The sequence below is a fragment of the Xiphophorus couchianus genome, chromosome 14 (assembly GCF_001444195.1).
Source record: "Xiphophorus couchianus chromosome 14, X_couchianus-1.0, whole genome shotgun sequence".
In the NCBI taxonomy this organism is placed as follows: Eukaryota; Metazoa; Chordata; class Actinopteri; order Cyprinodontiformes; family Poeciliidae; genus Xiphophorus; species Xiphophorus couchianus.
The window spans coordinates 7,429,222-7,445,946 of NC_040241.1; the positions used below are offsets into that span (position 1 = coordinate 7,429,222).

The following is a 16,725-nucleotide window of genomic DNA, read 5'->3' on the forward strand; positions in this document are numbered from 1 at the left end:
TATTTCAAGACCAGTCAAGACCGCAACTGTGGAAATATCACTAAACTTATAGCATATTGTCCAGTTTATTTGTTAACATGTTTGTTTTCACTGGATGCAAAACGCACCGATTAAAATCCAAGCCCCATGGAGGCTTGGGCCGGTCCTGGACTGGAGCCTCACTGACACAGATGATTTCTGACATGAATGATATGGGCAAATGCCCAGGGCATTATCTTTTTAGGTAAGAAGAACAAAGAGTTTGTTCTGCTTTTAATATTTGTTAAATTTATTTCAGCTCTAAGTATTAAATATCTAGGTGTTTTTATGGGAATGTGAATCTTTCAGATCAATTTGACTAGCAATTTTGATCATATTTCACATTTTATTGAGTCATGTAGCACGGGGCGCTGGTCTTGGTCTTGACTCGGTCTTGGTCTGGTCTTGGGTTAGGTGGTCTTAACTAAGACACTGGCTTTCTGATTGCCAGTCAAATTTATCAGGCTGCCAACTAAAATCAAAAGATATGAGGCAGCAATTATACTAAACAATTGTAATAATTTTTGAGAATAGCAGATTAAAGTGAGAAAAAAAACATTCAGAAAAATGTTTCTTTACATATTCAGTAGTACTGTTTGCAGATTTTAAAAGGGTGTCCTCACCCAGAAGCCAATGCTGTTTTGAGGGGCAAGGGCATTGAAAAGTTTGGGAATTAGAATAAATGCATGTTTTCGATATGAATAGGCACCATATAAATGCAACATTTTCAAGCTGATGCTTTCACTGATCCCTATGTAAAAGATTCTTCCCTTTGTTTCACACACATTTTGAACACGTACTGGAGCCACTTGGGTATTTAGCATATTTCACCAAGTATACACATTTTTTCTACTCACTTCTAGAGTGAAAAGTAGTAATTATTTGCTCTAACAACGATAAAAGCAACTATATTAGAAGGATCTCTTGGTCTTCGAAACCTGAGACTGACCTCCACGCTTTTTGTTATCACCCATTTCTTAATTACACCAAGAACTAAAGAAACGGCTTTTTATCTCCTTTTAGCCCTCCAGTGCTTTGTGGGTTTCAATTATTTTAATTATCGGGGTTTAAGACATGCAGTTTAAAGAACTCCGCGTCTACATATTAGAGTTTAAGGAGTCAGAGAGTTTAGAAAGCCTTAAAGTTAAGCACTTGGCTTGTTCGTTATGATGACTGTGAGCAGACCTATCCCCTAACGAGCTAATTAAGACCTGAGAGCTCAGATCCCTTGGGGGTCTATAAAGTTTTAAAGTGCTGCTTCTCTTTTTTCCCCACTCTAAGGTTGTAGGAAGTAGAAGCAATAGATGTATCCATCGCAAACTCAAAGATAATGCTTCAACTTAGAGTTCATTTATTCAGGATTCTTCCTCTGTCAGTGTGATAACAGTGCCGTACAGAAAGCGGTGGCCGGGTTTAACGGTCCACCGTCCGTTTCATGAAGTTTAGTTCTTGATGAAGTGTGTTTTTGTCCGTCGTAAGGCATGCAATTACAGTCTCACACTCTTACAAGTAAGCAGAACAAAGGTGTCTTCATCTGCACACATGCGACCGCCGGGTTTTAGCCTTTCTGGAGCTCGTTAAACACAGACGGACACCCGTCACTTGGTTGCTCCCGTCGCGCCGTTTCAGCGTGGGTGTGTTTTTAATAACCAACACGGCACGCCAGCTTCCATACACATGTTTTGTTGCATCGTTTGTTTAGCAGACCGTCACCTGAACGAGCACAAATAATTAGACGCAACAGCATCAATTTGGAGACAGGATTTGTGACACAAACGGTGAAAGTGTGTAATGTACAAAAGTTTTGTGCGACCTGTTTATTATAACACCTTTTACACCAAAGTTTCACATTTACCTCATGTTACACTGCTTTTAAGATTACAATGCTTTACAAAATATTCACAACACTTGAACTTTTTTTTACATTTTCATGTTTTACAAAATGTCAGTATTTCTGTTGTATGCATTTTCATCAGTTTCAAGATTTACCACAGTTTATTTGGATTTAGGTCTAAACTTTGAATAGGCCACATGGGTTCCCCCAGTGTATTGTAAGCCTGGCAGCCCACCAGGCTTTACATCCACCAGGCTAAGCCTTTTTTATGTTTGCCTTTTTTAAGCATTTATATTTATTAACAATACCTAAACGGTACTATGTTCCTACAACACATAATTACCTAGTGATATTTCAAATTTAATTAAAAAAAAAACAAAAAACTCAAAAACATGGTAGGGCACTGAATGACGTACCACTGGGCTTAGCAAGTTTTCTGGGTGGAATCCCCGGATCATTCCAAGATGCGAGGATGCAGAGGTCTAACCCAATTCAATTGTGTGCTTATGTCACATAACAATTACAGACATCCATTGAATTTGATGGATAAATACTACAAATTCATTGCTCTGTCAATGAATTTGTAGTATTTGCTTTGTGAATGAGACACAGATTGCAAAAGTGGTGGCCACAAAGTATTTGCGCCAAAATAAAAACAAAAAAGTGTATCAAATCCCCTGTGTTCCTCCTTCTTTGGTTTCTAACTCTGCTAATTTGTTTCCTCCATTTTCCACACAAGCAAGCAGAATCAAGTAAAAATTATTTTTTAAGTGACCATTAAAACCAGCAAAAGAGATAAAGATACAGTTAAATCTTGGACTTTGTTGGTGACTTTTTCCCCTACTTAAATGAACATAAGGTTTCAATCACAGAATAGAAAGGATCTTTAATCCCTTCTCTTTAGATCTATGCTTTAAAAGTTTACGTTTATATTTAGCCACAAACTCCTGAAAGCCTCGACTGTCTTTAGCATCTCTGCAGAGAGTGAATAGAGTTCCTCTTAAATCGATGACCCAGAATATAGAGAAAGTTCAGAGAACAACTTCAACTTGGTGCTTTTGAGCATCTCCAAACCATTGTCTCTGTCGCTAACCATCTGTAGGAACTGAATTGAAGACTGACTGGTAAATTGAGAAATTTCCTCCACGACTCAGATTCCTCTTTAAGAGTGTCAAAGGTGTTCTGCACATTTGGCCTGTTGAAGACAACTGGGAAAATAAAACAGGTTTCACTAAGTAACCTCTGTTTTCTTGGAAAGGCAATGAAAGGACACACAAAACAAGACTTGCTTTGTCTGATCTGATGTAGATGTATATCTCTGAAGACTCAATACAGTCTTCTGTACTACAAGGGATATCATAATGAAACTTATTTTTAAACTTTTATCAAAAATGTTGCATCTCTTGTTGCCATGAACTTTAATTCTTACAGATGAGAGAGTAAACTGTAAATGACATCAAAATTGTTTGATAGTCACCAACTAAGTTTATTGTATTTCCATTGCCCACTTGCTCTTTACTTTATCGCCATCTGCTGACCAAAGATTGGCATTTCATCGGTTTTTTTTTTACAATGTATGAAATTGTTTGGATGGAGATTTTCTAAATTGAGTTTTATTGTGTAAACTGTTACTATGGATGTAAACAGACATGTTGCACAAGATATATAGATACCCTTGGATCCCATTGGATAACATACAAATATTTTGTATTTCTTAATTTAATGTCAGAATGTGAAAAAATGTATCTATTTTACTGTTGAAGTAAATGTCTGGTTTTAACTGAATAGCAGTTTATTTTTCCTACAGAGAGATATACTGGGTCAGACTGATACTAAGTCAGAGCATCTCTAGGGTGTTTCCAGTGTACAGTGGTCAATATCTAATAAAAGTGGTCTAATGAAGAAACTGTAGAGAAACAAAGATTGGGCCTTGTGGTTTAGTCCAACATACAACCTATTTATAAATTCTGATTCAAAGACGTCACAGTGTCTCCATTTGTTGCATACCTGCTGACCAAGCAGGGTGACTGCGGGACATAAAGTAAAATCATCAACTTTACTGATTAGAAATATAAAGACGGATGTGAAAGACAGACGGCAGAGGAATTTCAGGTAAAGATATGCAAACTTATACATTACTTCTGATCAACATTGCAATTCTTAAAGTGGATACACTTTTATTCTGTTGCACTTTGGCCAATTTTATTGACCTTTAAAGATGCTTGTCTACGTTCTAAAACACAGAAACACCAGTGTCTCCGATGATATACACACCGTCTATCTCTGCATTTCTGCTTTCTTCACTCATATTCACAAACGCCTACCTCAAACAATTGCACATGTACACACATAATCACAGTCCACAGCGCCAGCCAAATCCTAGAAGCGCTATTGTTTGGTCTCATCTGTTTTCTCAAACCCCAACTTCATCTTTCTTTACTCAAATCTTCACTTCTCGGACAGGGGGTTGGTTGCCCTTTCCTATCTGCACAGTGGGGAAATGCTAATGGCTTTGCAGCAGAGCCAAGACAATTAGACAGAGAAAGCAGACAATTACGAGCAGACTTGAAACACACTGTGTGCCGGTGAGCAACAGCAGACACACACTGAAAGGCAAAGAGACAATAGAAGGTGTCTAGGTTTTGGTTTGCAAATCTTCTTTGCATTCCAAAAAAGCAAAACTGAACGAAAGGTAGGTCTGTAGCGACTGGCGAGAGAGGAAGTTCAACGATCAGAAGTTGGAAGAAGCAAACAGCAAAGTTATAAGTTCAAACTGGGATTCAGAATAAATTACAGGGTTTCTGCAGGCTTCACCAACTTGAATGTAAGACTTTTTAAGACCATTATGAATTAAATTTAATACCTATATCGCTGTAGAATTTCATCCAGCCAGCTGGCAATAAATTTGCACCAAAATATATGCAAAAATAGTTATCTAGCTAGCTAGTTAGCTACAATTAAGAGGTTTGAGTGTGACTCAACCTTTTGCCGGACAGAAAAGTCCCACCAGAAAAGAAAATGCATATAATATATGATTAAATAGCCCTGCCAAGTCTAAATGTAAGACCTGTGGTTTACATATTTAAGGCCAAATTATTTCTTTAAAATCAATTTAAGACATTTCAAGGCCTTAATTTAAGACCTTTTATGAATCGCCCTACATTATCTGTGCATGATTCCAGTGCAAGACAGTAACTATAATGACTTGAGTCTAACTTTGGCTCAAACAGTAAGATCGTACCTACCTTTACAACTCCAACTCTCTCTGATCTTCCTTGCAGAGACGTTCACAAGCCATCATTTTCCAAGTCAAATTTTGCCTGCTTCCTGGGAGAATTGTCCTGAAATGTATATAGATAAATAAAATTATGTTAGAAACTATAAAGTCGCTCCAGTGCCAAGCATTTTCTAAAGCCATGTGATTAGATCCAACCTCGCCCCTGCTGTTGTTCCTAGCAGTCTGAGGCAATCACTAGGGTTGGATGATTTTCTCTCCTTTCTTCTTCTTCTTTGACAACCTCTGCATTTGTTTTGCAAGAGTTTTAAAAGCAACAAGGATTTCTTGCTTTGATAGACTGATCAATATCAGTTTCTTAATTTACAGAAAATCTGGCCAAAGAGATATTTGCAGGTCACGGTTTTAAAAAATAATACATATACAGAGCAGAAGTGGCAGTAAAGGAAGAGCTAGCAGGAAGTAAACTCTTTAGAGAAAAAAAAACATTAAACATTAAACTTCTGCCCTGGTATACCTCACCATCATTTGTGCACCTTGTTTACCACTGATATGACACCAAGTGCCAAACTAGTAATGTTGTTTGCCCCCTCACTTTTCTAAAAAAAAAAAAAAAAAAGTTTATGTAAGACATATTTTTGTGAAACCCCAAAGTAGAAATTACTGCTTTATTATTCAGATATGTTTCTTTTAAAGGAGTATACCTCTCATTCAAGTTAAATACAATCTTAGCTAAACAATCTTTGTGAAATGCTTTAACTTAGCATGTGCTTTTCAATCATCTGGCAAACCCTGTGTTTTCAAATATATTTGGACATATGGATGTTTAATATTAATGTTATCTATATTAAGAGCAAAAAAAAACAAAACTACTAAAACTGAAGACTAAAATGCAGTAAGAGTGGCTTCTACAATGTTGTTCTTTTGACATACGAGCCTAAAGACGTCAACAAAGAATGTGTTTAACTAAACCAAAACATCATTCCAGACAAATAAGTTCATGTGAAACTATATGTAAACATATACATATGTCATGAAAACGTTTGGGAACCTCTGTTCTAATTTATTCACTTGGTTGCATTGGCTTAATGTGTTTGTTCTATTTTAGTAAACTGTTTGTTTAACCCTTACTAGACTCTCCATCCTAGACCATTAATCTGTCATTTAACAGTAATGCATTCTATAAAAAGATTATAAACTCCTCATTGTTCAATAATTTCACTTGTAAGCCTGTTGCCCCTAAAGGGATTATCTGAAAACCGTAGCTGGAACGTCTAAACTCCTGATGTAAAATCATTGCAAAACCCTGAGAAAAAAAAAATTGCTTTCCTGCCCTGTAAGCCGCCCTTTCAGTTCAACTGAGCCAATTTTAAATGTAGATATGTATTACAGCTCAGTGCAAATATTTCAGCTTGATGGCAGCAAATAAAATGGAGGGTAGATAAACCCAAAACAAGCTCCGCTTGCTAAGGAGCTTAATCACGGTGCGCTCACAGCCAAACATCCCTGTAAAACGGTCCTGTAATTAGCAGACTTGGCCGATTGAAGATTTACAAAGAAAGAGTCCCAAAGGTTCACAGATAAAGATGCTTGTAGATCCAACTAGTCCAACTGAATCCTTAAGAGAGAGCAGGCGGGACACGCCGATGAGGAAGTGAGAAAAGGATTGGCAGTGGAAACCAAGCGTACGAGATGATGGGAAGTCAGGAACTTTTAATCTGTTAATCTGCCAGGTAAGTGCTAAAAAATGGATCTCCTGTATTTAAAGAGAATATATTTTCATCACTATGTTAAATCTACAAAGATGAGTTATAAGAAGTATGATGGAGTATTAGTGCCATTCTAAGAAAATAAAAAAATGATGAGAATAAAGTCATAAAATTACAAGAATAAAGTTGAAATGATGTTATTCTCGAAACATTTTGTCCTTATTCTCGAAAAATGTCAACTTCTCACGTACGACTTTATTCTATTTTTTGACTTTATTCTCATAATAAATAAAACCCTATTCTGATATTATTTTGATGTTTTTCTGGTACAACTAGTCAAAAAATATTACTTTATTCTTAAATTACTTAGACTCGAGTCGTATGACTTTTTTGCAAATGTGACTATTCTCGACAAACTGACTATATTCTCTTATTTAGATTTTTCTCGTACAACCTTACTCTAAAAATATTACTTTATTCTTTTATCATTTCAACTTTCTTTTCTCATAATATAATGACTTTACCATGTAATTTAATGACATGGCCCCAATACTCTGTCATAAAGAAGAACAAACTTTAACGAACAGAACTACCAGATCTTCCTGACTGAGCAGATCTTAGCGGGGAGAAAGCTCGTTTCTCTTCCACACTCTGATCAATAGCTCATATGCAGTTTGATAAGGATCTGGCAGCAGCGGTTCAGATCCTTATCCAGCCCAGCGGGATGGGCACTATCTGCACCAGCACACTTTAATCAGAGGGTCTTATTGGGATCGTTGCTCTGAGAGAAGTGGGGGGACAGAATGCGCGCGCACACACACACACACACACACACAATGCAGCCAATCAATCACTTTAATTGATCGAGAGAAAGATGGTGGGGAAAATGAGCTCAGACGGCTCCGGGAGCAGCAGGTGAAGCTTTATGCGCGTTTGTGGGAGAGGATTGCCACTGAATTGAACTGGCGGACATCCGAATCCTGAAGTTTTTAATGTGCGCCGTGTCCGTAAGAGACCTTCGAACAAAACTAAAGGTCAGACAAGAGCTCTGTGGTGTAGTTGGTACTTGCTGGTGTGATGCAAGTCAATGAAATCGTCTTGCTTTTCTCTACCACCAACACCAAAGAGACCTGGACAAAGAGTTTGATTTTGTGAAATGGAACCTGGTTCATTTTCAGACTCCGTTTTTATATGTAAAATAAGCCTTTTTCCATGGAAGCTCTGCAATTTATGGCCACAAACACAAGACAGAAAAGTTTCAGGGAGACCAGGGAACACACAAGGATAACGTCACAAAAAAAGATCAAAGCAAGGTTTGCTTATTAGACATTTCCCTCTGAATTTAACATTGTAAAAACCACTGAAAACAGCACAAGCACTCTCAATTCAGTGCTTACATTAGTACCTCGGACACTGAAAATGGCGACATTGGCACCGCCATAAATCGTTGACCCGGATGTAGGGAAAGTGGAGCCTCTTGAACAACTTTCGAGCCACAACCAATTAACGCTGCGGATTTGACGCACGTTCCGTTATTAATTAAAACTCTAAGGATTCTGCTTGCTTCAAAGTAGTGTGCCACGACAAAGTCGAGCAGCTGACAATAGCATAAAAGCTGGGGGGGGGGCTTACCACATTTTTAAAAATATATATAGAGAAAGATTCGCGAGGTTAGTGGAGAGGCATTTCTTAAAATAAAAAATAAATTGTGTTACGCGCTTGTCTGTTTTCACAAGCAGTAAATGCGCACATATTGTGGGCGACGTGACGTCAGACACAGGCCCAGCAAAATGTTATGTTCAGCGTTAGCTTGTGCTAAATGACAAAACATGTACTTGCCGAATAATACAAAACACAGGAGACATAATTTCGTACTTACACCGCCATAACTTGCAGATTTGTGCCGAACAGCAGGACCAGAATCTCCCTTCAGTCTAAGTCTGAATCCCGTCGTGAACTGCTGGTAGAGTTCAATCCTTCCTAAATTTATTACCACAAATTACAACTTTCTTGGCTAATATCACAGGGACATTGTTAGCAAAGAATAAAATGGAGCCATGAAACTCTGAGTGAGGGGGGGAAAAAAAGATGAATGGACACAAGTTATGTAAATCATTTCTTCCCTTTTCCTGCAGCAGCCATTGCGCAGCGGTAAAAATCACAGCTGAACACACTTAGCGTAATGAAGTGGGCGGAGCTCCAAGGATTGCCAGATGAGGGGCTGGGCTTGGGGTTGCTAGGTAACAAAATGGCGGTGGAACAATTTAGAGTTTTTTTTTTTTTTAAAGAGGTCATTTTGCAGACACCCGCAAAACATTTACTTAAATTTAAGTAAAAAAAAAAAAAAGAACTGATGGTGGGTTTTTCTATTTATTCATCTTTTTTGGGGGGCAGGTTTTGGGCTGTTTCTATAAGCTGTAGATACCCACATGGAAGTGCAGAAACACGCTGCATGTTGTGGAAATGCTTTTTACTAAAAACAGGAAAGATGGATGGAGCTACATACAGGGGAATCCTGAAATAAAACTTGTTAGCGATACTGTTGAATACTTAAGGGCGCATTCACACCAATCTGTTTGGTCCGATTTAATCTAGTTCATTTAGAAAGTCCGGTTCCTTTGAGGAGGTGTGTATAATTAAAAAAAAAAAAAAAAAGCAAAGCCTGGTCCACATAAAAATCTCAGTCGTGGTTCAGTTGAATTGAACTCTGGTACAGTTTGAATGCATATGTGGATGCAAGCGGACCGGGTAAATACAGCTTAAACACGAGAGCAACGCTAACGGGAGAATTGACTTGTGGTCTTTGCCCAAAGACAAATCCTACAACTGTTGACATCTGAAGATAAAATCTGACGCTGCTCCATTTTGTTTATATTTCATGAAGACGGAAGTTGCGCTCAGTGTCTTCTTCAAGGGCTTTTGTTTTGTTTCTTTCAGTAGCTTTTGGTGCAGGCCCACCAGGTAAAAAGCTTTTTCCAATTAGTTTGGCTCGTTTCACACAGTGCAGTGTGAAAGCCAACCGCACCAGCTGAAAATGTAACAAACGTTGCAATTCCGGCACCCAATCGAACCAGCTCTGCTATTTAAATGTAAAAACACTTAAACGGTAGGCAGAACAGACTTCCACTTTTCAGCTTTTCAAATCACCGTAAGCATATAGCCAGAGCTACAATTAACTCAGACCAGGCATGTCAAGGTCAAGTCCTAAGAGACAAAAGTGGTTCACTGCAGAATCTTCTCTCAATGACCCACCAGTTGGTTATGTTCACACTGCACATCCCAAAATGCACCACAATGGCTATATGGGTGCAAACAACCTTCAGTGCAACCTCTTTAATACACATTCTTTCACAATGTGTGTAAAAGAAAAATGCCAGGTAGTCTTGAGAACATGGTCTTCTGCCACTGAATTTGGTTGAAACACTGAACTGTTTAAACAAAAAATAATAATAAAACACAGGAGCCAATTAGTGTTTTTAAATAATTTCAAGCTACCAAGAGCCAACATCTGTCAAGGACCAGTCTTAGTTCTGTTGGTGAAAGCTAATTGTGGGACAAACTAAATGTTTTCTGGGTAAATGAGGCCAAACTTGACTGGCGTGAATCTTTAAGTCTGTGTCTCATTTTTGCATCCAATAAGTTTGTGTGTATGCAACAAGCCCTTTTACCTCCCAAATTTCTTTCCCAGTCCTTTTGTGATCCTTGTCGGTCAGAAAACATACAAAATTATTCATGTGGCGACACCGACCTCCAGTGGACAAGAAGAAGAATTACAGTCACCGGAAATCAAAACTGCAACTTGTAGTCACTTTAGAGCTCAACGTAATAAACGGGAAGTGTCTGAATAAGAGTGAAATAATCAGTCATTGGAGTAAAGAGTAAAACATTTCTTTATTTTAAGACTTCGCATGACAGCTATGACAAAAAAAACAAAACAAAGGAACAGCATTATTTGGTTTTCTTTTATACAAATTAGCTTAACATGATAAACACTGTACAACCAGAAATGCATGCATAGCTGCTAACGTGAACAATGTCTGAAATCTTTTTAAAAATTGTGGGCCAGTGCATAATCCATTAGTAAGTATACACACAGAGGAGTTTACAGATTACTAATGAATTATAATTTCACCGATCTTATAAAAACCTATATATATATAAAAAAAAAAATCCACTGCTAAAATAAGTTTAACCTGTTAATAATAATGCCCACATTAAGAACACTCCTTGAGAACTGGTTTTATTTCCAACTTCACATGGAAGACAAACTGGACTACATATAAATATTAAACATTAAATTATGTACAACGTTTTTGTTCTAATGGGAGGTTTCACTCAACTTAAGTCTTTTAGACCATTTCTCCATCTTCACGAAGAGGCCAAGGCTTTCTCCAGGACATTAATGTCAACCAAAGGAAGAGAAGCGACTTCAAAAAATACCCTGCGGGAAAGAAATAAATTGTTCTGCATTATTCACCCCACCATCTCAGAACAGCAATATCGCCAAGTGTATTTTTCGTTGCAGACTTACTTATGAGAGTATTTGTTCCGGATGGTTTTCAGGTTATCGTCGGATGGAGCTTGAAGCATAGAGTGGAGCTTCCTGACCACAGGCTTCAAGTCAGACACCTGATAGCCGGAGTGGAACTGCAGGATGGGACACTGCAGGAGCGACAACACGGAAGAAGAGTTACATCCAGCTTTGGGGTTTAACATTTCATGAGAGGTTTTACAGTCTATTGTAAAAAATACTTTGGCAAAAACTCTTACCACTTAACCTATATAAGCTTCCATCTTTACAATATTAGATTTTAAGATATTTCTATAAGATGTACTCGTCTCCTGCTTTATCCACCATTTTGTTGAACAAAAGTTTTCCCATTCGGCCTGCAATGACTCTTGGGAAAGGTTGGGCTGTCAATGATAGACTTGTTCTTCAAATCCGGAGAAAAGAAGAATGCTTTGGGAGGAGCCGTTCATATTTGGGCCGTCTTTGTTGCATCACTGATGCTATTGTAGGGCTGGGAAATAACTCAATAGCAATATTAACACATGACAGACATGTATTAATATCAATAGGAATGCTCAATAGTTTCACTGAAACCCAGTCCAGAACCGCACATCATTCTGGGGGGATGTAGGCAGGCCTGTCACAATGACTATTGTTGCTAGAAGATAAATTATTGAAATTATTGTGATACATAATTCATTTGAGACCATTATCAAGTAATATTGCCAAATTGACCCTCTCAAAGGTTAAATGAACTTTTATTTTGTGAAGAACAATGATCATTGGAACTGGAAGATATTTTAACCATCTAAAAAAAAAAAAAAAGCACTAAAACGGAAATAAAACTCACATTACTGAACCCATAAACAGATTATGAAGTCCGCAAACAAAACTGCCCTTCAAAAAAAAAAAAAAAAAAAATCAGAACTAAACTGCTTAAAAATAAAAGTGGAGACAAAACTGTATCACAGCACCAGTTTTTCCAATATTTCAGATCTTTAAAACAAAAAGACTTAATTCATCGATGTTGACTGATATGAAAGGCAATACATAAACGGCTTTCGAAGGATGCAGCCCCTGAGTTGGGACACATCCTATCTGGGAACTTCTGAATATATTCCATATACAAGGAAATTACTAATCCTCATAGCTGATCTACACGCACAAGATTCAGTTCGTGATCAAAAAAGCCCAAACAGGAGAAACCCATTAAAGAAAAAAGTACAGTTAAAATTTGGGGCTAATTTCTGCTCTGAAATCTGTCACCGATTCAAAACAACAGTGAAAGCAAGGGCAGCTGTGGTTTAGGTTTTTGTGTGAGCTGGATGTAGCTTACCCATCCTCCCAGGTTTTTGGTGACCAGCGCCATCAGCAGGCAGGCCGATGCCAGCCGAGAGCCGCGCTCCAGCACAAAGTCTATCTCCATCAGACTCATCTCACAGAAGAAGCGAGCCAGAGTCAGCGTGTCCATGCCGACATTCACACACTGCAGGGGGAGAACAAACAAAGAAAAAAGTTAAGCCATGTTAGACCTGAAGTCTTCAATCGCTCTGCCGTACAACAACATTTACGACTAAAGCCTACACACCCTGGCGTAGCGTCTGAGGAACCGATACGGAATGGGAATGTTGATGTCGAACGACAGCGATTTCAGGATGTTGGCTTCCATGTTGATGAGCTCGCGCCGTTTGTAAGCGTCGTCGCAGATGTAGAGGAAATCCTCGATGGGAGGCGGGCAGCGCTCCTGCAACCAACGACGAAAAGGCTCAAAATGGTTCAAAGTGAAATGTCACTTCAAACCAGCTGAAAAAAAATGAAAAAAGTCTCACCTCAAATTTGCAGGCGATCAGCAGGGCGGTAGAACCGACGAGCTGCAACATGTCCCTGTGGATGGGGACTTTTGACAAGTAGTGGTCTGTCAACTTCACGGCCAAGTAGAGAGTCTCGTGGAACAGCTCAAAGTTCTCCTATGTGAGAAAAAAGAAACACGATGACAAGATCAGAAAGGCAACTGCTGTTCAAGTAATCAAAATGTTTTTCTAAGATCAAAAGACTCTTTGATCTTTTCCGGGAAACACACTGGCTGAATGAATCACCTGGACTTCAACCAGCCAGTCGATCAGGATCGTCCTCATGTCTGGGCTGAGGTAGGGCTGCTTGTCCATGTAGTTGGAAAGGACAAACTTTTCCTGAAAGCGAACAATTGAGGATTATGGAGCTGAACTAACAACAAAAGACACAAATACTCAATGTTGAAGGTTTTCTAGAGTTCCCTCACCTCTCTCTTTTTAAGGTAGTCGAAGATATCCTTTGCATACTCGGGACACATGTAACAGTCTTCAGAGTTATCAGAGTCGATGTCAAACTCTGCTGGGATCTGTACAAGTCGAAGGAATGTGGAGTTAAAACACGAGGCTTACTTTTACCCAACTTTAGGCTGCGTTCACACAGCAGGCAAAAACGACCCAAATCCGGCTTTTTCACCCCCAAATGAACGGATCGATTCCGATCTTTGCGTGGTCATGTCGCTTTTTAACCAATTTTTATGTCACTGATGAGACATGCTCAATTATTATGAACCAGAAGAAGCCAGGCTCGCTAAATCCGGACATAAACGGCGGCAGAAAATTCTAATCATGAACTTATGGACACTGAGGCGCATCGCATCACAATCCCACCACAGTTGGCTCTGACTGCACATCCAAACAGACTTCTCCACTGATATTGCTGTCGATGCTCCACAAGAAAATTGTTAGTAGTTGTGCTTTTCCATTAGCTTCCTTCAGCTTGTCATGATTTTGTGATTTCCCATTACTGATTAAACTTTAAAAATGGATCCATAAACGACTCCGTCCATCATTACTTCCATAAAGTAATAATGCTGCCGTGTGAAGTCAACGTTCTCGTGCACACGCGTGTCGCTTTTCGGAGTCGAGCATCAAGACCTGCCATGTGAAAGTAGTTTTAGAAATGTGCGCTTCTTCTTACAGGCTGCCTCTGGATGTGTGCCGGCACTTCCCGGGCAGCAGGGGGCGAAACATCTACAGGTTCTTCTGCCGGAGACGAGTCATCCCTCTGCGGCTCCTCGTTGTTCTTCTTCTCCTCCTCTACGTCGGACCTTTCTTTCTCGGCTGGCGATCCCTCGGAGCTCACGGATGACGACCTGCAGGGGGCGAGAGGCTGGGAGGTAAAGGCAACGGGCGAGAAGAAAGACGACAGAAAATAAACCCAGAAGATCTTTAAAAAGTACTTTTGTAGGTTTGTTTGATTCTTTGACAGCACCGAGGCAGAGTTGGTCTTCTTTTCAACTTTCTTCGCCGACTCCCTCTTCCTACCTGGAAGGCTGATGGTCACCTTGTGAGCCTGGAGGCAGATTGGATGAGAATTTCAAGAAGTAATAATTAAAAAGCGCAAACATGCGACATAAATAAAATCATGTCCCGAGGAGTTGTCAAAGTGTAAAAGAAGAATTTCATATTGATCAAGTTTACCTTGCTTATACACACAAAGAGTAGTGATAACTACGACTACCCTCAGTTACAAATCAACTTTTTTCAATATGGCCCAACAATAAGCTGCGATTTGGACACGTTTATTTTACACGACACGCATATAAAAGTGAGTCCAAAAAAAATTATTGTTGCATGTAGTACCTCTGATCTGAACAAATTAAAAGTGGTGTTTGCATATGAAGAGTAAAGCTTAAAATGTTTGTAAGAGGTACGCCATGTTGAAAATGCGACTTTTTAACTGGGACGCCTTGCAGTCGGGTTTGACGTCCAACCCAGCTCTGAGCTCCGAGGTAACTGGAACGCAGCATTTATTTAAAGCACAGCTCTGGACCCCAAATAAGAAAAATAAAATGTACCTTGGAGTGAAAGACTACATTGTAGTCAGTGCATCACAAAAAAAAAGGGAAAGTTGCACCAAATGACATAATACTAGGATTCTGTTTTGGTACAACATTTTAATGATTTTTCTAAAAAATAAATAGAAATAGTAATCATCTCCTCGCCAGTACTTGATGCATTGCATCTCTTCTAGGTAACATGTTGCGCCTATTTTAATGCTACTTTTCAGGCCGAGTTAGCAAGCTGCCATATTTCTCTAAAGAAAGACACACACAACTCACATTGGTGATGTCGATGAAGGCAGTCCTCTTCTTGGGAGCTCCGTGAGGAGGAGACGAGGACCGCTTCACCTGAGTGGCCTCTTCCTGAAGCACAAGCAGCACAACAAATCAGGCAAATCCTCTTGCATGTATTGCGTCGTTGCAATACGTGCCACGCTCACACTTGTTGCCTTGCATGCTTTGTTGTTGCCTTAAAGAGAGATTCCTGTTGCCCATTCCCCTCACCTGGTTCTCCGAGGCTGCTGCATTCACCTTGGACGCCTTTTTCCCTGCGGCCTCTTTGGCTTTCTTCCCTCTGGTGATAGGCATGGCAGCTTCGTTCACCTTTATCCCGCGAAAACAACCGTCCAGTCGCCGCTGCTGTTTGAATTGCACAAAGCAGAAAATGGCGCACTTACACCAAAAACAAAGCCAAAAAAAACAACAACTCTTCACGGCTTTAGCACATAAGCTAATTTAAACTCGCTCGCATAAAAGGGAGTCTTCCGTGGCTGAGCTTGCATGACGGGCGGGGTTTCCTCGAAGAGGCTCTGGGCTCGAAGAGGCTCTGGGCTCGAAGACGCCGAAATTCAGCCTTACCTTAGCGTGCTTCGCTCTGTTAAATCCAGTTTAGAGAGTAGAGAGCGGCCTTTTCCTGGAATATTTATTCCAATTTAGCAGCGATGCTTCGCAGTCGGCAGCGTTTTCAGCTGAGGATCTGAATCTCCTGCGCCTTGCTTTCATTGGCTAGAATTTGAGCCACACGGACCAATCAGGAAGCGGCACAGAATGCCGTTGATAAGGAGCGCTGGTTATAAATACCAGCTCCTACCGGTGCACTATTGCGCAGTTAAAGAAATAACATCTAATTAAGGTGTTTCAGCCCAAAAATATATTTTCAAAAATGATTGTCGGGGTGTTTTTAATTGCTTACATTTAATGTATAAAATAAACTCTTTTATACAAGCAATGGCTATTCCTTTCTAAATGCAACCTGTTTCTGAAAATGACGATGAAACCCGTCTGTTCGACAACAAACACACCTGAAAAAGGAGCTCTAAAGGTATTCAAACCTCATGACAACCAATAGAAATTCACGCCTTGAGAGATTTGTTGCTGTTTTGTTCTGGGAGGTTTTAAATAGAAGTAACCTTGTCATCATGGGACACACGCACACACACACGTGTTCTCCGTCTACCTGTTATCATTTAGGTACAGAGTAAATAAATAAATCTACTTTAAACTTTTCAAACGGCGTCTCTTGATTTCTTTGAGATTCAGGTGTACTTTTTAGTTGCTGAGAGGAAA

General features: G+C 39.4%; 1 protein-coding gene and 1 long non-coding RNA gene across 4 annotated transcripts; both read right to left on the reverse strand.

Annotated features, from left to right (window-relative positions):
* Nucleotides 1–1,150: 1,150 nt before the first annotated feature.
* On the reverse strand, nucleotides 1,151–8,977 carry LOC114157944 (uncharacterized). The gene is made up of 3 exons (XR_003598297.1): nucleotides 8,676–8,977; nucleotides 5,098–5,193; nucleotides 1,151–1,731 (listed from the first exon to the last, which is right to left on the reverse strand). It is a non-coding gene; the product is annotated as an uncharacterized LOC114157944 (long non-coding RNA).
* A 2,033-nt stretch (nucleotides 8,978–11,010) lies between these two features.
* On the reverse strand, nucleotides 11,011–16,176 carry ccnb3 (cyclin B3). 3 transcript variants are annotated; one of them, XM_028037268.1, is made up of 12 exons: nucleotides 16,018–16,176; nucleotides 15,664–15,798; nucleotides 15,439–15,522; nucleotides 14,557–14,669; nucleotides 14,295–14,469; nucleotides 13,585–13,683; nucleotides 13,403–13,495; nucleotides 13,136–13,273; nucleotides 12,895–13,050; nucleotides 12,643–12,792; nucleotides 11,328–11,458; nucleotides 11,011–11,237 (listed from the first exon to the last, which is right to left on the reverse strand). In XM_028037268.1, the coding sequence occupies exons 2-12, from the start codon at nucleotides 15,745–15,747 to the stop codon at nucleotides 11,165–11,167; spliced, it is 1,296 nt and encodes a 431-aa protein (XP_027893069.1). In that variant the 5' UTR covers nucleotides 15,748–15,798; nucleotides 16,018–16,176; the 3' UTR covers nucleotides 11,011–11,164. The 3 variants fall into 3 exon arrangements, with proteins under 3 accessions (XP_027893069.1, XP_027893071.1, XP_027893070.1); XM_028037270.1 differs by having other exon boundaries at nucleotides 15,664–15,795; nucleotides 16,018–16,164; XM_028037269.1 differs by having other exon boundaries at nucleotides 15,664–15,801; nucleotides 16,018–16,163.
* Between the last annotated feature and the right edge of the window lie 549 nt (nucleotides 16,177–16,725).